General features: G+C 57.6%; 1 protein-coding gene across 6 annotated transcripts in view; it reads left to right on the forward strand.

The window, feature by feature from the left end:
• PDE9A (phosphodiesterase 9A) overlaps window positions 1-23,949 on the forward strand; it is a 93,099-nt gene that overhangs the window by 60,479 nt on the left and 8,671 nt on the right. For 5 of the 6 annotated variants that reach the window (XM_045774149.2, XM_045774151.2, XM_045774150.2 and 2 more), the window contains 9 exons: window positions 421-475; window positions 1,353-1,423; window positions 8,449-8,533; window positions 14,047-14,122; window positions 16,012-16,086; window positions 19,650-19,736; window positions 20,484-20,588; window positions 20,778-20,860; window positions 21,932-22,088. In XM_045774149.2, the coding sequence (XP_045630105.2) occupies window positions 421-475; window positions 1,353-1,423; window positions 8,449-8,533; window positions 14,047-14,122; window positions 16,012-16,086; window positions 19,650-19,736; window positions 20,484-20,588; window positions 20,778-20,860; window positions 21,932-22,088 (794 nt within the window). Of the gene's footprint in view, window positions 1-257; window positions 301-420; window positions 476-1,352; window positions 1,424-8,448; window positions 8,534-14,046; window positions 14,123-16,011; window positions 16,087-19,649; window positions 19,737-20,483; window positions 20,589-20,777; window positions 20,861-21,931; window positions 22,089-23,949 lie in introns of those variants that run through there. The other variant, XM_045774152.2, reaches the window with a different exon arrangement.

Consider the following 23,949-nt stretch of genomic DNA (forward strand, 5'->3'; position numbering starts at 1 on the left):
GAACACTGTGTTTTACATTTGAAATATGCCTTGAACTCACCTTGTCCTAGTAATTACCCCCATAAACTGGAGCAGGGCACTAAGTGAAAACTTCCCGTATTTAGAGACCCAGTCCTGCCTGCTTTTTATGGCCGGTGCAGACTACGGGAGGACCAGAGTCCAGTCACTCTGCTGAGAGACCACTGAGAGACGGGTTGGTGGGAGTAGGCCAGGAGGGAAAGAGCCTCTGAAGGTGGACGGGAAAACTCCAGGCCCTGCAGAGGCCTTGGCATGCTGACGGCGGCCCGAGCGTCCCTCCAGGTAACCCAGGCAGCTCCCTGCCGCTGCGCTGGCACCACCTGCCCACAACATTCCAATTAAGGTCGTGATGATCGGCAGACTTTTCCCCTTCTCCATCTGTCTTTCTTTTTTGGTCCATAGAGAAAGAAGAATTAATCCAGAGCGTGCTGACCCAGGTGGCAGAGCAGTTCTCAAGGTACAGAATCTTCTAGACACATAGTCCCTGGAGAGGTGTGCTTCTCCGTGCACGGCAGTGGTGGGCCTTGCCCGGAGGCGGTTGGGCCGGCAGGCTTGGGCACATCACTCACCTGGAGGAGTGGCCTTCCAGATGGAGCCCTTTCACGACTTCTGTACCTAGGCCAGGGCGGGTGGGGTCCAGGAAGCACTCCCCTTATACCAAAGACGGTTTTAGAGTGGGAGCTCGTGTTACTGAGAGTTTTCTCCCCTGGCTCTTATGCGACTCGGAGTTCAACCTATGACAACTGACACCATTTTTTAAGTGGGCTTTAAAATAAGCATTGCCATGGAGATCCTGTGTAGACGTGGGGCTTCTTTCCATGACGAGTTATCCTGCGAGTTCCAAAGTAATGCTTTCCATTCCTTCGTAATTGCACTGTGGCGTGTCACCGCCCCGGGGCCTGTGGGTGACACATTCTTAAAGCCCGAGCGGCTGCAGTGTACGGGCTGGAGCCTGGAGAGGGCACACGGGGTTCCCTGAGCCCAGCAGGGCAGGGGTGCAGGCCGGGCCGTCCCTGCTGTGAGCAGAGGCCCCGGGGGCCTCCCCGGAGAGCAGGTGCTCGCCGCCCAGGTGTGGGGAAGTAAACACACCCGCCAGCCTCCCGTCTTGGAGAAGAGGCCCTGGAGATGGTCTGAGGGTGTGTCTCTTTCCTCCCCGCCCCTTGGAGGCCTCGGGCACCTTAAAAGCAACCTCTCTCATCCTGTGCCCCCTATAAGGGTGAGCCCTCAGAGAGGGGGGTGGAGCCCACCGGGAGGCCTCACACAGGGCAGGGGTGCAACAGAGGTTTGCCACGCCCATTTCAACTTTAACAGTAATGACTTTTTTTCATTCCTAGAGCATTTAAAATCAACGAACTGAAAGCTGAAGTCACGAATCACTTGGCTGTGCTAGAGAAGCGAGTCGAATGTGAGTGAGGTTTCTGTTTCCTTTTTGCTTGTCTTTTAACCTCAGTTTAAATTAACCGTGTCCCCGGAGGCTGAGTGGTGAGTGGAGGGAGGGAAGGCTGGAGGTAAGCGGGAATGTCTTTTCTTGTGAAATGCTTAAAAACTAGCTTTGATGCTGACAGAGGCGAGAGCCACGAGCATCTGTTTATACCGTGAAAGTCACTTGGAGACCCGTGACACATCACCAGTGCACGGCGACTCGGACCACCGCACCTGCTCGGCAGCAGCACAAGGAGACGCTCCTTCGGTGCAGAAGAGGACAGAATGAAAACGCAAAGCCCCCCAGACCAGCCCCCTTGGGAGAGGACCTTCTGCTGAACATCTTCATGTCTCTTTTTACCTGAACGAGGCAAGCCGATACGCTCCGTGCCTTCACAACTGTTTTTGGAATATGCCTGCCAAATCGTTAGCTCTTGGTTCCCCGTCACCACCGTGGCAAGCAGAAAAACTCCAGCAAGGACAGGAGAATTGGTTCAGGTCTTGACTCAGGGACCAAACAGCTGAAACTGGGAGGGGGACAGCTTCCGTCTCTCACCCTCGGCGTCCTCGTCCATAAAATAAGGAGCGAGCAATGCTTGAATTCTCACGCCTCGCGATTCCCCATCCAACTCACATCTTTGTCAATGTCAAGGCAAAGGGCAGCCTATTTATTAAACGCAGGGATGAGGGGACGAAATCTGAACCTGAGGCCAGCAGGGCCATGGCTTCCTCTGACGGTGTCTGGCTGATTCGTATTCGCAGGACGCACTGAATGTCACTTAACGTATCTTGTACGAATTGCTTGGATTTTTTTCAAAAAGAATGTTCAGGATCACGCAAAAACCTATTCACCTTAATAACTTGAAGCATGACTTACGTAGTCCTACTTCTCAGAGTATGCTGACATTTAGAAAATCCATTTGGTATTCTGTCTTCAAAACCGATTTATTTTCCCCATTGATGACAAGGAAGCCACAAAGAGATTAAGTGACCCGCTGAGGCTCATCCAGCAAATTGGAAAAGTAAATAAGACTGGGACCAGCACTCGCGGTCCAGGCGGGGCCACTCGCGCTGCGCAGGACCCCCGGGCGCCTGGAGGGCAGATCGGGAAGCAGCCACACATGCTGGTCGCGGCTGCATTCAGCAGAAAAGGGGCTTCTTCCTAAAGGATTCTGGGGAGCTCCCAGGTGGCTGGGAGGCCTCAATAGCAGGGCTCGCTTGGTGGCTCTGCGGCAGGAGCAAGATCCCAAATCCCACGCAGGGCTGACGCCACGACGATACCGTATCTGAGCCCCAGATGCACGCTGTCTCCCCAGCACCCAGAGCTCTGTGCTCGGGCCCCACGGTCCCCGTGGCCACTGCTACAGACATTAGGCTGCCTCCTCATATACTGGCCACAGATCCGAAGTCTGGACAGAGCTGGACCGTGTGCCCACGTCCCGGCTGCCAGGGAATGCGCTCGCTTCCCGTGGCTATCCTGATGGCGTACGATTAACGCAGGAGCTTAGAGCAACGGAAATGGACTGTCTCATAGCTGTGGAGGCCAGAAGTCCCAGACTAGGAGGTTGGGAGGCCAGGTCCTTCTGGTGGCTCTGAGACAGAATGTGCCCCGGCCTCTTCCAGCTGCTAGTGGCTCTGGGAGTCCTTGGCTTGTGGCCACATCACCCCAGACCACCTTGTCTTCACATGGCCCCTCCCAGAGATTCTGTGTCTCGGGCCCTGGAAGGACACCTGTCTTTGGATTTAGGGCCCACCCTCACCCAGGATGATCCCGTCGGGAGAGCCTTGATCGATTATATCTGCAAGAACCTTTCTCTCAGGTGAACTCATGAGTTCTGGGGGGTCAGGATGTGAGCGTATCTTTTTGGGGACACAGTGCAACCCACTATAGTGAGTGTTTGCAGTGGGAGGCAAGCTCAGCTTCCCACCCAGCCCCATAAAGTAGGGCATTCTCCAGATGCTGTGGGAAGGGGTTCAGCCAAAGAACACAAAAAGCATTTGCTGCTGATTCACCATCTATGTTTACAGAAGTCGCCCAGATGCGCCCGGGGGCGGCAGGTGCCTCCTGCTTGGCCTCCCCTGGGGCCGGGCCACGCCGGCTTCTCCCCACCCCCCTTCTCTCCCAGAAGCCAGCTCCGGCTCCTGCTGGTACTTGCAAACAGGAAAGTTGAGGAGGCCATTAATGAATTTTCAAAACTCCTACAGAACATCGTGCCGGCCTCAGCTGGTGAGGCTTCCGGTATCTGGCCGTGGAGACAGTGATCGGGCCGAGAAGTGTTTTGATTTTGCCCCCAAGCAGTGTGTGAACTGAGAACTACAGGACGGGGCACCTACGCCCTTCTTCCCTGCCTGGCCAAGCCCTGAATCCTCCAGAACTCGCTCTCCCTGTAGGCCCTCACATAAATCACATACATCATGCGAATGCACACAGATTACCTGGAGGGCGCGTCACCCCTCCACGCACGGGGCTCAGGCTGGCTGCATACACTGTGATTAGCCGTGTTGTCACTAACTGTGCTGACTTCCAGCACCAGAGGCCCAGGCACTGCAAGAACAGGATCAAGGGACCAAGTACGGAGGAGAGAAAGGTCTAAGAGCCGTGGGCCGAGATAGCGACTTGGCAGTGGTCAGGTGAGAGCGTGGGCAGTAGTCCTCCCACAGTCCCAGCATCCCCACCACCCCCTGACTGCCCCCTTCTAGCGGGAACACACCCCGCCCAGAGCATGCCCACGATTCTGACAGCTCTCGTCCTCCTTGAACTCCACCAGGCTTCAGCCGTGTCCTCCCCTGGCACTTCTGGCTGGCCCCTTCCCAGTCTCCAAGCCCCCTGCCCCATAGCACAGAAGGGGCGGGGTGCCTCACCTGTGCTGAGCTCCAAAAAGCCACCCAAACACAGCAATTCCTTCCCCCAAAGATGTGAGTACCCAGGGTATGGCAGGGACCTCGGAAGGTCCTCTTGAGAAGGGCCCTGCAGCAGACCCCTCATGCGGGTCACGTGCGAACTGGTCATCTCAGCTACGCAGATGGCAGTCCTGACCCTGCCTGTGCGCTGGGAAGGCTGCCAGGCTCGACTGCCAGGCTGCTGCACTGGGCCTGGGCCAGATGCAGACTGTCACGCACATGCTCACATGCACGCACACACGTGCTCACACATGTAAACACGTGCGTGAACATCCAGAGACACAGGCACACATACTCTCACATATATGCACCCCCCCACGTACACACCTCACATGCATGCGTGTGTAAACACAGAGACACGTACACATAAGGACGCGCACATGCTTTATCCGGTATATATGAGCTGTTACTAGCTACTTTCCGTGCTTGAGTTCAAGGAGGCCTGCGGCTAGGACTGGCGTGTATAAGCCACATTACGCTGGTTTGACTTGTTTTAAGTGGAATTTCCTTTTTTTTTTTTCACTTTCTCAAAATTCCTCTGAATTAAATATAAATATCTGAATTTCTCTTAATTCACTTTAGAAGCTTTTCTTCCTTTTTATGTAAGTCGTTTTTCTTCTTCAAGGGAGTCTGAGGTCTTACTTAGGTTAGAAATCATTATAATAAAAAAATATTATTATAAAAAATAAATAAATAAATTTTTAAAGCAGTTTTTCTCAAAATATAGTGCCAGAACCCATGGAGTTCACCTTTCAGAGAATCCATAAGGTCCATACTTTCCCAATTACCCATCTGTTTGAAGCTGGGTTTTCTTTAATCATTTCAACCAAAACAATGCATCACAGCAGATAGAATGCAGAAACAGATAAGAGAATCTGGTTTTATATTAAGCCAGACATTAAAGAGATCTACAAAGTTATAAAACAACAACAACAAAAAAAAAACCAAAAAAAAAAAAGAAATCATTTCATGGATACGGGACCCCCAGGTCCTCACCTCGCTTTCTGGTTGGAGTGAAACCTCACAGGGGCTCCACTTCCTTCCTTGTTTGCGGGACGTGGCTGCGGCGCCAGGCGCCCTGCTCCGGGGCCCAGGCCTGGACCAGACCTGAAACACTGGGAGAGCTGGCCCATGGGACAGAGTTTAATGCCGGGTCACACAAACAATCTGCAAGCCTCGAAGACGAAACCCAAGCTTTTCTCTGTGTCACTCGGGACGTGTGGCCTATGCACATTCTTTGCCGAAACCTCTGGAGGAAGTGTTGAAATACAGCTGTAGCCATTCGCATCTTTAATGAACTTCGGTGAGCTCTGCAGCTGAAGATGGGTCTTGCCGGCCAAGGAGGCCTCTCGGGGAGCCCAGCAAGCCAGTGGAGGAGAGGAGGGGGCAGAGCCGCCTCCGTGGCCTCTGCCCACTGAACCCCTTCCCCAAAGCCAGCACCCCTCTTTCAGAATCCTTCAGGCTGACCTGTGACTTACAGAGGCTCCCCACTCCGTGAGTCCTGAAGTCCTCAAGGGGACCCCCGGTTGCAGGGGGTGTTCCTCAATGGGGGGCTCCAGCAGCCCTCCAGGGCTCTAGTGTGGGGTTCCGCTCTGTGCTCACCCATTTAAAGTTTGCAGGTGGACAGGGGGGCCGCCGTGTAGGGACCTGACATCCAGCTTCACTGGACAGCTGTCGCCAGGGTCTGCGCGGGACTTCTCAGGGCCCCCACTCCTGGGCCAGGCCTCCTCCCTCCTGTGGGACAGGGGCAAAGTGGGGCTGGGACAGGCCAAAGGTGAACTGCGGAATCTTCCAGAGGCAGCCTTGGAAGGGACGGGAGCAGGGGCACCGGGTGTGGGGTGTGCCGGCTGCCCCCCCGAGCTCCCTCCCCATGTTCCGCCTTTAATTCTGCGACATGTTTTTCTCTCCATTGATTAATGCCCAACTTTGCCATCTTGTTACTCACGATCAATCTCCTTGGCAACGAGGCTCTTCATAAGCGTAATTGCCATAAATTCTGAATCTCTGGGATTCAAATTAGTGATATTGTGCTGTGCTGCCCAAAAGCCTTAATTTGAACATCACCCCCGGCAAATGGCCCGGAAATCTGATCTACGTGAACGGACACCGAATATTCGGACATCACACACGCACAAGCCAGGAGCCAGGAGGCGGCTGCTAACATGGGGCGTGTCCTTAATTCCCTGAGGACAGTAAACAGCAAATGAGAAAACACAAGCAGCATGATTGCAATTTTGTCTTTCTTGAACTCCGGATGGACAGACAGCTATTTTGAATGCACGGGGGTGGGAGAGAAACGCCTGGGAAGACCCACACCAATATACGTGATAAATGGGTCGTTCTCTGGGCCAACAGGACTGTGGATACATTTTAAAACATTCTTCTTGGAGATTCTCTGTATCTCCTCCGTCTTCCACAACAATCAGATGTAATTTTGTAACAAGAAAAACTATGTTTAAAATGTAGTGAACGTAACCGGGACTTTGGCGGGCACCGCCTCCCCGTCTGGACTCTACACTCCTTGATTCGCTTTTGGCTCTTCGCCAGATCTGCTTACTTTCTGGAAATGTCTGCCCTTCACATGCCCACGAGACTGAGCTCCTTCCCACGGATGTCGAATCTGCCATCTGCTGAGGTCAGCGTCCCAGCGGCAGATGCAGCTGGAACCGTGACTCCCTCGCGGGCGAGCCTCCTGCGGTGTGGCCCAGGGCCTGGACACCGCACTCTGGGAGGTCCAAACCAGCAGGGCTGTGAGCTGCTGTGGTTTTCTCCGAGGAGGACCTGTGGCTTCCAGTCACTTCCTAATGGGGTCTGTGATGCAAAGAAGCACGAAGAACACCCCACTCAGAAGGAGGGTGTGGGCTCTTGGTGAGGGAGTGAACCGTCCCCAAGGTCGAATTCTCTGCGTTTCCCCACTTGGCTGGTCCCAACCTCTTGCACTGAGGGCCCCGGGCTTTGGTGCTGTGTCCTGGTGGGGGACCTTTGGCACAAAACCCCCCTGTGGCACAGAAGCAAGTCACCAGGCCCAGAGCCGAATATCAGATCCTCCAGATTCCCACCACTTTGGACAGAAAGAAGCAGTATTTTCAGCAGCCCTGCCCCCATCTGGGCCCTGACCCTGGAAACGCCTGGAAGACTGCCCAGGGAGCGTGGGGTTCAGGCAGGCTGCCGGGAGCTTCTCCTCTGTCAACACTTGCCGTGGGAGGGGATTGTTTTTCCTGGAGAAATCATTCGCATCATATTTTTAGGTATTCAGACCACGCTTGAGGGAAAGGGGACGAGAGTAGCATCGTGGGTAGTGTCTTTTTGCATAAAAGTTGAGGTAAGATTGCAGAGTAGCGAAGCGAATCTCTTCTGTTTCTTTAAAGCAGACGCGAACCTGAAAGCCTCTCCGAGGCCGCTTGCTGTGTGTGTTTCTGGGCTACGTGCACACACGCCAGAGTGAAGGCCTCAATGCTGGGTGCTCGCTGGGAGGCATGAGCTCCAGTACGTTCTTGGGGGAACGGTGGTGTCCGGACTTTGCAGGCTCTCCTCTGCAGCGGGGCGGCAAGAATGTGAGCGAGCCCAGGCTCTGCTCACCCTTGACCAGGCCTGTTCGCATCTCCCCCACACAGAGTCCACACCTTCTCCTGGTTACCTGCTCTGGCGGGGACTGAGCATGGGAAGGTTTTCTAGCAATACGAGCTCATCCTTGCTGGGAAGGCTGGGGGTTTGCCCCCTGAGCCTCTCTTGTGTTTTCATGCAATGCGGCCTTATTTCCTCCTCTTCTTTCTGGGATAAGATTTCTTTGTCCCCTGTCTTCAGCTGGTGCTTAGAGGCCTGGAGAGAAAGTGGGGAGTGCGTGCAGGAAGACTCGGGATTGTGGGGAGGGCAGCAGGGGCTCTGCCCTGCAGAAACGGCAGGGAGGGGTGCAGTGGATCGTCCTGGCCCCGGACGGGACAGGCCCACCAGGCCAGAGTCCTTGTCCCTGAGCTGTTAGCATCCTCCGCAGCAGAGACCACGGCAGGAGCCAGAGCCAGCTTTTCTCGTGGGGCCAGACCCAGTTTCCAGCCTCTCCAGGTCCTCCGCGTGTCTCCATGGTAACCCCCTTGTTTCTCTTCGTCCCAGTGGAAGGCCTGAAAGTGGTGGAGATCGAGAAATGCAAGAGTGACATCAAAAAGATGCGGGAAGAGCTGGCGGCCAGAAGCGGCAGGTAAGGCCAGGCCTGGGAAGAGAGGCCCTGCACGTGGGCCCGGGAGGGGGCTCTGGGCTGTTCTCCTCGGAGCCCTGCGGCAGGGCCCGACCCCACTGTGACCGGGGGGAGTGCAGGGTACAGGCAGCCCGGCTCCGGGTTGTCAACCGCACAGCCTTCTTACCCCAGGAGCGTCTACGGCAGACGGAGGCGAGGAGGACGGCTTCACTTAAAGGGGGAATGACCCTCCCACAGAACAAAGCGTTAGGATTCACTTATCCAGCCTGAGAGAAGTTGGCTGCGATTTTTAAAGAAAGGGCCCAATAAGAGGAGAAGACGTTTGGCTTGCAGGGGATGGCGTGCTGGTGCCCGGAGGCCGTGCTCCTGTGTGGACGTCCCCACAGCACAGAGCAGCAGGTCACAGGGGAGATGCCACACGGCCTCTGGCCATTCTCCACACAGATCACTTGTCGTGCAGAATGAGGGCTTCTCCCCTGGGAGCTAAAATTCGTGGAAAAAACACCCCGGGCTTCCTTACACCCCCCTCGAAAGCAGGTGTTTGTACAGCGGGACCCTCTGCCGAAACTGTGGTCACAGCAAGCATTCAGGGTGACAGCGGAGGTGATGGGGGAGGGAGCACGCACAGCGAGCACGTCCAGTGTGGGGAGCTCGGCGGGACTTAGTGGGGACAAGGAACCGCAGCACAGCCCTGCGCATATCGGGTTGTCTTTGGAAGCAGGGAAGGCACTTTGAAGGCAGGAGGTGAAGGGGAAGCTGATGGTGCCAGTGTAGTCCCGTGCGAGAGCCGAGGGGCTGGCCAGCCTTGGGCAGGCTCGAAGCCATGTTAATGTGGTCTTACACGGACCACACCACGTTTATATCACACCCACTGGGCACCTGACCTGGATTTGGGGATGTCTCATCCCATGTGATTTGGGGAAGTCGGGGTGAACAAGTTTGAGAAAATAGCGAGTGAATAATTCATCCTAGACACCCCCTTAGTGAGAGGCTCTTTAGGGGCAGGAGACAGAGCCCCCTGTGGGACCGGGTACGGGCTGAGAGTTGGCTGGGGCAGGCAGGTGGGCCTGGCTCAGCAGCTGAAAGGACACTCAGGCCCTCTGCAGCTGTGGTCACGGAGTTGCCCTCTGCTGGGCCTCCATCCCGTGGCCAGTCCACACGGCCACGTAAGAAAAGCCAATTAGCCCAGCCTGGTCGGCCTCGCTGAGCCCGCAGTCCTCTGCAGCTGGCCGCCGTGGCTGAGTGCCGTCCATGCCCGCTGCGCTGAGAGCCTGGTGGCCCTGTGCCATCTGCCCAGGAGCCGCCTCTTCCCCAGGACGGACACTCCGGCCGCTTCAGCGTTACCAGCCTCATCCGGCAGCTTCCGGGGAAGGGAAGTAAAGAAAGGAAAGCCTCCCTGAACTGCCTCCCGGCTTCAGTCCCTCGTGTGTACGACGGGCCAAGGAACCTCACCGCCCAGAGAGCATGTCTCCGGGGCAGGAATGGGACCCCTGAGGCCCCTTCCCACCTCTGTGGGCCTTACCCCACACACGTGCCGCACCCACGCAGCCCACAGAGCACCTGCGGGAGGGTTTTTAGAAGGCAGTCTCTTGTCCCTCCTCGAATGACTAAGTCCTGCCGCCTGCCCAAAGCCACAGGGGTGAGTCATGAGCCCCGCCCTCGCCGGCCCCCTCCCTGCCATGTGCCGGGCCCCCTCCAGCTCCTGCACCTTCCTCCCATGCTGGGGAAGAGGGGTGGCTGCCAGCCCTGCTCCTGCCGCTCGGGTTGGTCCACGTTGTCCCAGTGTCCCGTGGCAGCCACAACAGCACCACGGTCTGGGGGCCTGAAACACTTCTGACAGCCAGAAGTCAGAGATCAAGGTGTCCATAAGGCCACGCTCCTTCTGAAGGCTCCAGGGAGGATCTATCCCAGCCCCTCTCGGAAGCTTCTGGATGTCAGCAGCCCCTGGGGCTCTGGCTGGTCCGTGCGTTACTACAGCCTCGGTCTTCACACGGCCTTCTCCCCGTGTGTGCCTCTGTGCCCAAATGTCCCTTTTCCAAAGGACACCAGTCCTATTGGATCAGGGCCCACGCTGCCCCAGTGTGGCCACATGTGCAGTCATTACACCTGGGATGACCTCCTTTCAAAGGAGGTCACGTGCACAGGTCCTGGGGTCAGGACCTCCACTGCTCACTTTTGGGGGACATAATCCAACCCACAAAACAGCATAGGGGGAGCATACACCCGGCTTTAGAGCACATGGGAAGAAGCCCCCGGGAACCGAGAGGCAAACCGTGACCCGCAGGCGCCCATCTGGCCCAGTAGGCAGAGCTGGGGCGTGGCGGGTGCCTGGGCCCAGCCGAGGATTGAAGCGCTCTTCCTCGCTGCCCAGAAAGGACATTTTTAGAGCTCACGGTGCCATGGTCCAAAGAGAAGCCTTCCCGGTGCCCTAACTGCTTGGCGATATTCTCAGCAGACGGTTTTCACAGCATCCCACAGAGGTGAGAGACGGGTAGATGCGACTATTCAGTCACAGAATGGGGGGAAAACTCTCGAACATTGCAGACACGTTTAGGAAAAAGAAACCCAGAGGCCTGGGCCCAGGTCTAACCCACAGCCAGGCCACCCACCCCGGGCCCTGGTTCAGGAGCCCAGCAGCCCCTTCTGTGCCTTTCTGTGCCCCACACAAGTGGCCCTTCCCTTTGCTTTACAGAGAAATGAACACAGATGGCAAGCAGGAGGCCGCATGTGTCCCCCCGTTCTGTCTCTGTTGTCTGGAAGGTTCCATTGTAGTCACGCAGGCACACCGTGCAGCATTTTAGAGTCCCTGGGACCAGGCTCCCCAATGCAGGGCTTCGCCTGGACCGGGGGGAGGGGGGAGAGACAGGCACCCACACAGCTCTTCCTGGTGATATCAACCCGGCTAGGCGGTGGTCGGCCTCCGTGGGAGGACAGACAGATGTCTGTCCCCCGTGCCCACACAGCTGGCTAACAAGCCTGAACGGTGGCCCCACATTCGCCCCTACACGAGCACCACCCAGCCAGGCCTCTGTGCCAGGGGACTTCCCGCACTGGGAGTAGCAGTGGAGTGGGGTCGTAGGCAGGCTCCCAGATGCCCCCAGAACAGGCCATGCTCCACCGAGTTTCTCCTGATCCAGTTTCCTGCTCACATTTAGGGCAGGGCCAGGCCTAGCTGAGCACAGAGTGGAGCCTGCCGCTTTACCCCGGGTGGGGGAGGGCTCCAGTCTCCACTTTCATCCCAAATGGCCTTGTCCACTGAATGAGCCACGGGGGGGGGGGGGCTGGGAGCCCAGGAAATGGAAGCAAAAATAAGCCCCAAATAGAATGAAAAGAAAAGGCACCATGCCAGCTACTCTGTCGCTGGAGGATGCCGGTTCCCGTGGCAACGGGGCACAGGGGGAGCAGGCAGGGCCGCCTGGCCGAGGTGGGGGGGCCCTGGCAGGAGTCACCGGGCACCCAGCAGACACTCCCGACGCCGGGATTTTCAAGGAAGCAGCTGGAGTCCAGCAGGCGAACCATCTTGCTTTGCACAAGCTTCCCCATCCTCCCGGGAAACGCGCACAGCCGTCGTACACAGCGCGCGAGTGGATGTTTGCACAGAGAGGCTCAGCGCAGGAAGACAGGGCGATGGTGTGGTCTCCTTTCCCAAGTGCACACACCAAGCTCGTCACTGCTCAGAAACGTGCGGGGGCGACTTCTCGTTTACAGGGCGGCAATGGAGACCCTCTGGTTGGTGACTTTTAGGGGTTCAAGGGTTATTCTTCTACTGAGTCTCTTAAAATCCCTTCCACACACGAGGTCTGGTGAGTGTTGTAAGCATCACGTTGAGGGAAAGAATAGCAAGACCCCCAGAAAATTGTACGGAAGGCTCCTTTATCAGAAAGGAAACAGTTATTACTCTGAGTTTCCAAGTAGCATAAGCCCCGGGGAAAACCTCCAGACTGTACGGATGGGGGTGGGGGGTGAGCCCCACCTGAAAGCTGGATGCCGAGCCGCCCAGATGTGCTTCTCTGTATAGAGACCTCTTCTGAAAAGAAAAGAGACCTCTTTTGTAATCTTCCTTCCCCTGACAACGCTGTGAGCAATAACTGGATCAAATCTGAACCAATACCCAGCGCATACATTTTTCCAGGAGGTCACAACGCATGCTCATGTCAACCCAGCAAATGTGTTCTTTTCTCCTTGTAGTTTGATAGATTTTTTTTTGCATTATCTTTCAGTCCCTACTGTATGCAACATTTTTCCCTCTTTCCCCAAAAACCTTCTTACTTCACGTGATACTCATAATTATCTTAAATAACACATAACAGTCCATCTTGTCGATGTACCATAATGGTTTAAATTATTTCCCATTCGGCAACATTGAGGTGGCTTCTGGTTTCGTGTTGTGTTTTTGTAACAACAGATGACCTTGCCGTCAACACCCTCCTGCAAAGAGCAGTTTCCCTGCATCCAGTTCTTTTCTTAAATTCCCCGGTGTAGACGCCCAGGCTTAAAGGACAGGAATGTCTCATGGCTCTTACTAAGTGCTACTGAAGTGCTCTCCTAGGAGACAGGACGTGATGTACAAAGAGGGTAACGTCCAAGGATAGGGAGTATGTTCCCTTCCAGGAAGGTAGGGTCCCAGGGTGGGGAGGGGGCCACATCCAGCCCCCGGGTACCACCAGTGTCAGCACACTCTCCCCCCGATGCTGGAAGGCGGCTTCCCTCCAGAGCACGCCTGGCTCAATTGGTTCTGTCCTTATGGGGCGGGGGGGTACCTCGATACTAAGAAGTGAAGGGAAACAGAGTCAGGAGGCAGAAAGCAAATTCATCTCTAAAGGTAGATACTGGGGGGGAAACTGGAAACGTCCTAAAAGTCCATGGTGGGGGACTGGATTGGCAGCACAGCACACACCCCCCCCCCCGGGAGCACCCCAGAAGGACGTGCCTTGTCTAAAGCTGAGCTCTGGGGAGCAACGAGCAGAGTTTGCCATGAGCAAGGTGGAAAAAAAAAAAACAAGTAGTAAAAGAGTAAGTTTGAGACACTTCCATTTTTGTTAAAAATCCAAGGCACTGTCCCTGTGTGTCCGTGCCCTGGAAAATTCTGGAAGGATACCCCAAACTTAACAGAAGGTATTTCCAGGGTGTGAGATGGAGAGGAAAGAAGTAGGTAACGTGGGGACTTGCTTTTTAAAAAAATTTTTTTTTAAACTTTGCCTACTTCCCTCTTGTTTGAATTTTCTAGAATAAAAGTGCTTTACTTGCATCATTAAAAGATTTTTTAGGAATTTGCACAAAATGAAGGTGACGTGTTCTCGGAGAGCCACAATATCCCAGGTCCAGGCAGGGTCCCTGGGGGGTTAGCAGTGAGAGGTCACTGGCTCTCTGACTTACTCTTCTGTAACAGAGACGACCAAGGGGTGTGTGGGGTCTGGGTTTGGCTGGGGCTTCTTCAGGGTCGCTGTGAGGAGGGGCCCGCCGGACACCTCGTCCGAGCAGCCGTGCCAGAGCTCATCCTGACTGTCCCCCTGCAGGACCAGCTGTCCCTGTAAGTACAGTTTTGTGGACAAGAAGCTGACACCACGCCGTGATGTCCCCACGTACCCCAAGGTGAGAAGAAGTTCTGGGTCTGGAGAAACGGCAGGTCTGCGCCCCCAGCCAGGCCCCCCACCCTCAGCCACCCCGACGCCCTGGCCAGGCCCCCTCTGTCCGCACGTTTGCAAACACAGCTCCCGCCCTGGCCCTGGGCTGTGGGCCCCCCTTGCTGTTCTTAGGCCCAGTACTTTTTCTCTTTGCTGTGTGCTGGCCATGGGGGACCCTAGGCCTGCAGGTCTCGGCCCCTCCCCCACTCGCTGAAGGTGTTTACACTCAGACGTTACGATAAGGAGCTTCATTTTTTAAAATCACCTAAAATCCGCCTCATTGGCTCTCCTGTCCCGAACAGTATGTAAGTACCATGAGAAGTTTGGCTTTTCCACCTCAAGAGGTTTCTCTGTTGCGAGAGCCCAGGCCCTAGTGGAGGGCCCAGTGACCTGGGGGTTGGGGGGCAGGGGCTTCAAATCACCACAGAGAAGGGTCTGGCGATGTCGGTCACCATCTCGGCTGTGCCTTCAGCTGAGCAAGCAAGACCCCGGCCTGGCAGACTGTCCACATGTGCTTACGTGAAGAGTCAAGCTTCGGTGTGCTGGCACGGGGACAGGTGTCCCGAGGCGGCATGGGGCAGACCCCCACCCCCACTGCCCACGGTCCTCGCAAGGACAAAGAGCCTCCCAGAGCCAGCCTGTGAGGGGTTCCCCCAACCTGGTTCCAAATACGCGCGGCATATTGTCCGAGGCTTCACATGGACACTAGGGCCTCTTCCCACAAGAAAACGTGACCCGCATCTCCCAGTCCTGCCCCAGGGGCCCACAAGGCCTAGCCTACAGCCAAAATGAAAGATGTCCATCCTCCATAGCAATTCCTCAAAGAAACCAAATAGGGGCGCTTGGGTGACTCAGTCGGGTAAGCGTCTGACTCTTGCTTTCAGCTCAGGTCATGATCTCAGGGTTGTGGGATTGAGCCCCACGTTGGGCTCTGTGCTCAGCAGGGAGTCTGCTTGGGATTCTCCCTCTGCTCCTCCCCCTGCTCTCTCTCTCTTTAAATAATAATAATAATAAATAATAATAAATAAATGAAAAACCAAGCAAACCAAAGACCTCGGGGAAGAGTACATCTAATCCCAAACACCATGACAGTCTTACGTCTAAGATCCCAGCCTGTTTCCCAGGACAATTTGACCCGAACTCTGGCGCTCCCCGATCCACAGCGCCCAGCAAGCGGCACCTCGTTAGCCTGCAGCCAAAGCAGAAACTCTGAGTAGCTTCTTGGCCAGTATTTGAATCTTCTGCCCAGTTAATTCCTTTTCCTTGACTCCACTCTACTGTGCATGTTTTGTTTTTTTTTTAAAGATTTTATTTATTTATTTGAAAGAGAGAGAGACAGCCAGCAAGAGAGGGAACACAAGCAGGGGGAGTGGGAGAGGAAGAAGCAGGCTCATAGCGGAGGAGCATGATGTGGGGCTCGATCCCATAACGCCGGGATCACGCCCTGAGCCGAAGGCAGACGCTCAACCGCTGTGCCCCCCAGGCGCCCCTACTGTGCATGTTTTAATCGGGTTTACGGAGAGGTAATTTACCCACAGTCAGGTTTGCCTCCTGCAGGTGCGGAGCGCTGTGACTTTGCAGAGACTAAGTCAGGAAACCTCCGCACCATCAAATGTGGAACATCTCTGTCACCCACGACCCCCCTGGTGCCCCCGCCCTGCCTCTGGCAGCCACAGACGGGATGTCTGTCCCTGGAGGCTGGCCCTCTGCAGAATCCTTGCAGTGTGGCCTTGGAGTCCGTGCACAGGTGTTCTTGACCAGGGGACAGGAGGACGTGGAGCGAACGTCCCGCGGCCCGTGCGAGCTCTCCAGCCTTTGTCTCAGCCCAGAGCCTAACCGACCTCCTGTCCTTTCCAGTACCTGCTCTCTCCAGAGACCATCGAAGCTCTCCGGAAGCCCACCTTTGACGTCTGGCTCTGGGAGCCCAACGAGGTGAGCGAGGGGCCCCTGGTGCCAGCGTCACGGGGACCTGCCAGGGCCACCCCAGCCCCCATCTCCGCCTTCTCTCTGGCCTTTGTTGTTTTGACTTGATTCCCTAGGTTTTCCCTCAGTCTGACCCTGGGTGGGCTCAGGAGGGCCGGGACGCAGGACTCAGGAAGGGGGGGTGTCAGAGCAGAGGCGCGGGCGGTCAAGTGCAGGAAGGCTGGCCCCCCAAACCCTGCACACCCTCCCAGGCCAGCTGCCGTGCCCCGTGAGGGGAAACCCGGGAGATGCCTCCTCAGGAAAGGGGCTGAGGGAAGGCAGCTGTGTTGCAGCCAGAGGACTGGGGGTGCAGGACTTGCGCAAGACCGTTCCTCCAGTTTCCCTTTCTGCTGAGCAAATACGAACATGGGGATTTTTGTTTGTTCAGTCTAATAATAACATCAGTTGTACCCCTCCATCTCTGAGCCCCAAGAAAACAAAAGTTCCTCATCACAGACACGAGGCCCACCAAATCTTCAACTCCTCCAGCTTTCCAGTAATGCAGACACGCAGAAAGTCTGCCCTCCCAGCAAGCTCGCCGCAGGTTACAGGAAAAGAGGGCTCTGCGCCCTGAGCGGGCATCGTGTCGCTGACCAGGGCCTGGGGTCTCCAAGTGCCCGGCTCTCGTGCTTTCATTCTGGCACAAGACTGCCGCGCTGCCCACCCTGCCTCCGCCCCACTGCGCGCTGGCCCCTGTCCCGGGGATTGTCCCATCCAAGCCCTGGACCAGACAACACGTGTGCCCCAAATCATCCAGCCACCCAGGAGCGTGCAGGACTGAAGTGTGGGTTTAGACGGGCAAGAGACCAGGGCGGAAGCCGCCGTGCTCGGGAGGGTGGGAGGCAGCATGGCCAGGAGAAACGGGAGTCAGGCCCTTGAAGACAAGTCCTGGGACCGAGGTCTGAACAGGGGACCCAGGCTGGGCAAGGCCCGTTCGCAGGCAAGTGGGCACAGCAGGATGGCTCGGCGCTCACAGATTCCCGCTTCTGGTGGGTGGGCAGACACGGCTGCTGGAAACCGTTCCAGCTTCCGCATGCGGGAGTGAAAGCGGAGCCGAGTCCCCGATGGCAAAGCGCCTGCATGGAAATGGGCACTCGCTTCCAGCCCCGTCTCCATCTCCCACGGAACCTCTGCTGTGGCCGGAGAGGTCATGCCGCCTCATGGAGAGACTGAAGGATTCATGCAACCACGAGGGGAAGGCTTCCTGCCCACGGCGTCAGGACCGGGGTGAAGCCCACAGGTGGGCCCGGCCTCTGGGTGGGCTTCCCCCAGAGCATCCCAGTGCCCAGGGCAGACTGCTCAGCAGTTCCCGGGTTTCAAGAAGTGTTCTCCCAGCATGCGGCCAGGAACCAGAAATGCCAAAGACGGGAGCCCTAGCCTCTGGCCAGTGTGGGGATGCCGTGGATTTTGGACTGTGGGTGGTGAAGGCCCCCCAAAACTGCATCTGGCCGCCCACGAAGCAGCTCACGCCCTGGAATGTCAGGCCGCTGGTACGGGGCTCACGTCTCTTCCTCTGATTGGGGCTATCACTGTGCCCAGCACCCCCGGCCCCAGCCAGGGTCCTCCGGATCACAAAGCAGATGGAGGAGATGGCTTCCCATGTTCTAGTTCACCACTGGCTGACGTGTCAGAGTTCTTCCCGGTACGGCCGCCTCCCCGGAGCGCGGGGCTTGCAGAGCGCAGGGCTTGCAGACCGCGGGGCCCCAGGTCTCCGGCGAGCGCCCGCAGCCAGCTCCATGCAGCCCTGCGGCCGGGACCGCCCAGCGTCTGGGGCTGCTGGTGTGGGAACGGATGCACAGAGATGCCCCCTTGCTCCAGAGCCACGCACACGCCACAGGACCAGATGGTCTCATCTGCCCATCACCTCCGACTGCAGACTCCCAAGCTCACCACCAGCGTTATATGGCTGGAGCTGTGTGTGCGCGTGGGGTGGGGAGCAGAGGGGCTGCAGCCCTCTGGCCCCGAGCGCTGGCATCCAGGACGGTGGGCACCAGCACCCCCAGCCGCACGCCAGGGCCCTGGACTTGTCCCCGGAGCCCGGCGCCCTGCACATACTCCTGTCCGCATCCCTCCTGTCCCCTCGAGGAGTACGTTCTACCTGTGACACTGCAGGCTCCCACATGTACCTCCCGTTTCCCCACTGAATTCTTGGCGATGCCACGGGTCTCTGCTCCGTGGCGTTCCTTCCACAGCTGTCTTGTGGACGCTGTAGGTACAGGGTTGCACCTGCAGAGGCCACGCCCCCCCCCCCATTCCCAGCTCTCCCAGTACCGTGGGAAGGAAGATGGGTCTCTGGAGGCACGCCATGTAGCAGTCAGCTCGGCAGCCGTAACACGCATTATAGGCCCAGAACCTCCTCTCACACCTGGAGGTCCGATGTCAGGCGTCGGCCAGGCTGGTGTCTCCCCAGCCTCTCTCCCTGACGTGTAGACACCACCTTCCGTGTCCTCACGTGGTCGCCCCAGTGTGCTTATCTGTTCTGGTCTCCTCTCCCCACGGGGACACCGGTCCTACTGGACCAGGACCACCCCAATGACCTCATTTAACCTTAATGAGTGCTTAAAGGCCCTCTGTCCACACGGTCATGCCGGGGGTTCAAGCTTCAACATACTGATTTGGGGGCCACAGTTCAGTCTGTTGCACACCATTTGGGAAGAGAAGGTCACACGGCGACCAGAGGCCGCCCGTGAGTGTGGCCACGCAGGCCCAGGTAGCTGACAGATGGGACGGAGGCAGGGCTCAGGTGTGCGGTCCCGGGGCCTCGCGGGTCTCCCGTCTCCCCGGGCGCTGCACCCAAGACCTGCTTCCCAGAAAGCAGAGCCCACGTTCTCAGACTCTCACTTTTTAATAATCGTTCAGTCTTTCTTCCCCGGCTGAATTAGCTCCACAGCTCTGAGCTGTATTTAAACAGATCGCAACAATGACAATCCATTCTCTCCGGGACTGAAAACAAATCTATTTTAACCTGAGCGAGATTTCTGTGGAAGACAGCTCGGTGACAGAACGCAGCTTACCTTCCAGACTCCACAATGAGCGCATTACAGTGTGTGTCTGGTCCCCACGGACCCCCCAAGGGCTCAGAAAGCGTGCTGGGGACACAGGCTATCGAGTGTCAGCGAGAGCACAGGGCATCTGCGTCTGTGAAGGCACCTGCTCTCGGGCGCGCGTCCCACAGAACCGTGTCCCAAGCACCTCGGCCTGGCTTCTCGTGTGTCCGAGCTCACAGAGTCACTCCTGACATGGCCGTCTGGGGGTGCTGCCTCTCACCCAATCACTGTCCCTTCTTGCGTGGAACTCCCTTGACTTCTTAGCCCAATGACTCTTTCAAGTCCCCACATCCCTGCTAGGGGTCCTGGGACCCCCCCCCCGGTCAACATGGCTTCGCTGTCGGGGCCCCAAGGAGTGGAGGGCTCACCCTCAAGGGACAGGCAGGCCCCGCAGGCATCTCCCGGGACGCAGGAAGGGCGGCTCTGTCGGGCGGCTGTGCTGGCCCGCCCCCGCCACCGACCACCCTTCTGCTCCTGTGTCCGCAGATGCTGAGCTGCTTAGAGCACATGTATCACGACTTGGGCCTGGTCAGAGATTTCTCCATCAACCCCATCACACTCAGGAGATGGCTGGTAAGTGCAGGCCCCCACGTCCCCCTTGAATACGGCGTCATCCCGTTACTGGGGAACGGACCAGCCGGGCACCCGCCCGGTGGCGCTGGGCCTCCTACAGACGGAGGTGACGTTCCCATGAGTGTTCTGTGAGGACGCGCAGCCTGTCCCCGTCCGTCTCCCACCAGAACACTCCGCGCCCTTGAGCTGCTGCTCTGATGTGCGAGACAATATGAAGACCCAGGGAGGGGCCGGTGAAGTGAGTGTGCGGCGAGCGAGTGTGCAGGTGTGTGCACGTTTATGGGGGGGCGTGAGTGCGCGTGTGTGGAAGGGTACGTGTATGAGTATGTGAGTGTGTGTTCAGCAACAGATTACATAAAATACTGCTCAGAACCAAATAGGAAAGCTTAGATGTTAAGTATTAAAACACGAAAAGGTGTGATGAGGACCGGGACCCAGAGCCGCTCCGATAGCCCCCCAGGCCCCCCCGCAGCGTCACATCCCTGCGTGGTTCCTCAGCGCCTCTGGGGACACCTCAGCCCATGAGCCCAGGTGCAAGTCGCAGGGTGGCCAGTGGGACGTCCTCGGGCCTCGGGCCACCTCGCGCGGACCTCCAGCAGGCGGCTGGCCTCTGGGTCAGCCGAGGGGGACGCAGAGCTCATCCAAGACACCCGCGGGCAGCCGGCAACACAGGGAGGAAGGTGGGCAGGGCAGCTTGGCGGGGAGGGCAGGCAGCGGACGCGGCGCTGGAACCCTCGTCTCTCACAGCTCTGCGTGCACGACAACTACAGGGACAACCCCTTCCACAACTTCCGGCATTGCTTCTGCGTGACCCAGATGATGTACAGCATGGTCTGGCTCTGCAGGCTCCAGGTGGGTCGCTGGGGGCTCCTTCGGGGGGGGCACCCTCGGGACACGGCCCCCACCTGGGGGCACAGGCTCCCCCGCCCTCCCGGCCCCACCCCCCAGGCCAGCAGCCAAGGGGCTTCCTCCCGCCCGTGTCACTCCTCTCCCCCCATTCCAGCCCCCTCCTCACCCCCTCCCACTCTCTCTCTGATCCAGGAGAAGTTTTCCCAAATGGATATCTTGATCCTAATGACGGCAGCCGTCTGCCATGATCTGGATCATCCAGGATACAACAACACGTACGTACATAATTTCTCTCTTTTTTTCCTTTTAATGGGCTCTCTGGTTATCAGAGTGACCTTTTCAGCTTAACACGCACACCAGTTCCAAGTTGGAGCTGTCGGCGAAGGCCTCACCAGCCCGCAGCTCACCTCCGTAGGACACAGCTCGCACTCTGGGACTTGGTCCAGGGCCCCGGGCCTCCCGGGGAGGACACTTCGGGGTTACCAGGCCCCAAGGGGCTGCCACACTCTTTTGCGGTCCCGGCTCCGGACCCTGCATGTGCAAAGTACTCGGGCAGAGCCCTGGTGATGTCAGACCTCCTCTCCGCCTGAAGCAGGGGTGGTGTCCGCACACAATACCCGGTTCTCCGGATCCCCCTCCCCAGCCCATTTCCAACAGGAGTGAGGGGCAGAGGGAGTGGGGATGGGCAGCGGGTGGGAGGAGTCCACCACGGGCCGTGGGGGCCAGGACGACAGGCCAGGCATCACGGGAACAGTGATCCACTCCCACTTCTCGGACGACAAGGGCACAGGGTCCACCCCACATAACTGCCAGGTTTCGGCCGTGTGGCACTGGTTTGTGTCCCGGGTGATGCCCCTGTTCCAGCAGATGTATTTGTGTGGCCGAGAACTCACCCACGTCAGGCTCCACAGTGTGGACGCCCATGCTCCCCCGAGGAAGAGCACCACGTGCATGCATTCCATCCTTTCACACTCAAGATGACGTGAGGAGCACAGTCCAGCCCAGGGGTCACAGCCACAGCTCTGACGTGAAAGCACACCCCGGTGCCCACTCAAACGTCTGCCCTTTCGCACATACTGATGGTGCAGCGAGCGACCAAAACGGAAGGCCCGATCGCCTTCGGGCACTGTCCCTGGGAGCAGGGGAGAGGTGTGGGTGGTGTCCGCCTGGTAGGATTATAAGGCCTTGAGGGCGTCTGGTGAACAGGGCAGCAGAGAGTCAGGAGAGCCCAGAGGAGCGCGTCCCTGGCACCGCGGGAGGCGCCACGATGCCCTCCCGGCATCTGCTGGCACCGCTGCGTCCCCGCAGGTGCCCAAGGTTCCGTGTGCTCTCTCCTTCCATGCCAGGTACCAGATCAACGCCCGCACGGAGCTGGCCGTCCGATACAATGACATCTCGCCCCTGGAGAACCACCACTGCGCAGTGGCCTTTCAGATTCTCGCCCAGCCCGAGTGCAACATCTTTGCCAACGTGCAGCCAGACGGGTTCAAGCAGATCAGACAGGTGTGCAGGCCCTCTGACTGCAGGGTGGGGGGACGATGAGCACCACCATGGGGCAGAGCCCCTCGCTCCAGTGGCTGGGGCCCCCACACGGTCCTGGGCCCACCCCTCCCCCACCAAGGCCAGTGGCACCCCAAGGAGAGGCGACCCCACGGCCTGCATTTCACACCCCACGTTTCACCAAATCCTTTGAGACTCGTCCTTTCTCCAGCCCACAGCCTGGGAGAGTGAGGGGTCCAGAGGTTGGGTCACTCACTCACCAGAGGTCCACAGTGAGTCCGAGCAGGCCTCGGACAGACCCACCTGCTGCATCCAACCTAGCGGAAACCTGACTGCTCCCCCGAACCCCCACCACGACCCAGTCAGCCCCACCGCCCATTTCAGATAAGGGACGCTGGGGAGGAGGGGACAGCGTCCTCCTGTCCTGAGACACTTCCGACTCACTGGAAGTAATGCCCCCTTCCACACAGGGGGTCCCCGCTGAGCACAGCCCCGTTGCGCCCCCCTCTGATGCTTCCAGGGGAGGGAAGAGACCAGAAAGACCTCTTGGAGGAATGTATGGGTTGAATGGTAGCCCCCTTCTGCCAAAAAAAATTATATGTTCCCTTCCTGACCTGCGGAGCCTGTAAATGTGGCTCTACTTGGGTAAGAGTCTGCTGGTAGTTAAATTAGATCTCCGGAGATTAGCTTAGATTATCCAGGCCGGCCCTAAATCCAATGACAAGTGTCTCAAAAGAGACAGCAGGGGAGACGAACGTGGAGGAGAAAGCCGCATAAAGCCGAGGCAGAGGCTGGAGTGATGTGGACTCAAGTCAGGGAGCGCCTGGGGCCTCCAGGAGCAGGAAAAGTCAGGAAGGACGTTTCCCCAGAGCCTTGGGACTTCTGGCCTCCGGACCGTGAGAGGGGGCCTTCCTGCTGGTCCCCGTCACCCAGCGAGTGGTGCCTGTAAGGCAACCTCAGGACACGCGAGCCAGGGGCCGTGTTCATGGGCAGGAGCCGCGCTCTGCCGTCCCACGATGAGAACATCACCCGCTCGATGCCTCGGGGCAGCTTCAAGGTGCACCTGATAAAGACACGGAATCCAGGAATCCGCGCTCTCCCTCCTGGAGATCTGATAAGCTTCACTCTGTCAGAGAACAGCAGCCTCGTAAACCATTGTCACCCATCGGCCAGGCTTCCAGGAAGCTCAGAGCTCAGGGCGGTGCCGAAGGTCAGTCACCATGTCACCGATTCCTGGCACAAGTGTGTCCCCTTTATCTGTGGGCTCTCCCGCCTCTCTCCCCTGCTCTGGAGCCGCCCAGCCGGGGTGCCAATGCTGTCGGGATGAGTGGAGGTGCGTCCATCTCTCAAGTGGGAAAAGGGCTCTCTCATGGAGAGCCCCCGACGGTGGCCCGGTGAGGAGCTCCTGCAGGGACCGGCTTGGAGAAGCTCAGCAGCCGGGCCCCCTTGTGTGAGACGTACCAGGACCCGCACCCGTGCCCGCCCCGGGGCCGTCAGAGCAGGACCCCCCCACCAGGGGGGCACAGGAGGCTTGACCTGCCTCAAACACATGACTAACGTGAAAATGAGACTTTCTGAGCATAGAATCAATTGTCCCAATTTTTTTTTTTGAAAGATTTTATTTATTTTAGAGACAGAAAGACCGCAAACAGGGAGAGGAGCAGAGGGAGAGGGAGCAGCAGACTCTGCACTGAGCGTGGGGCCTGACGTGGGGCTCAATCCCAGGACCCTGAGATCACGATCTGAGCTGCCCAGACGCCCTAGTTACCTCAATTTGTAGTAATATTTTGTCACTAAGTATGTTTAGGGTTAACTCCTCACAGGATGGCTCCTTCGCCAGTAACACAGTGAGATCTTCACAGAG

The sequence above is a fragment of the Ursus americanus genome, chromosome 4 (assembly GCF_024610735.1).
Source record: "Ursus americanus isolate L20-20 chromosome 4, mUrsAme1.1.p, whole genome shotgun sequence".
In the NCBI taxonomy this organism is placed as follows: domain Eukaryota; kingdom Metazoa; phylum Chordata; class Mammalia; order Carnivora; family Ursidae; genus Ursus; species Ursus americanus.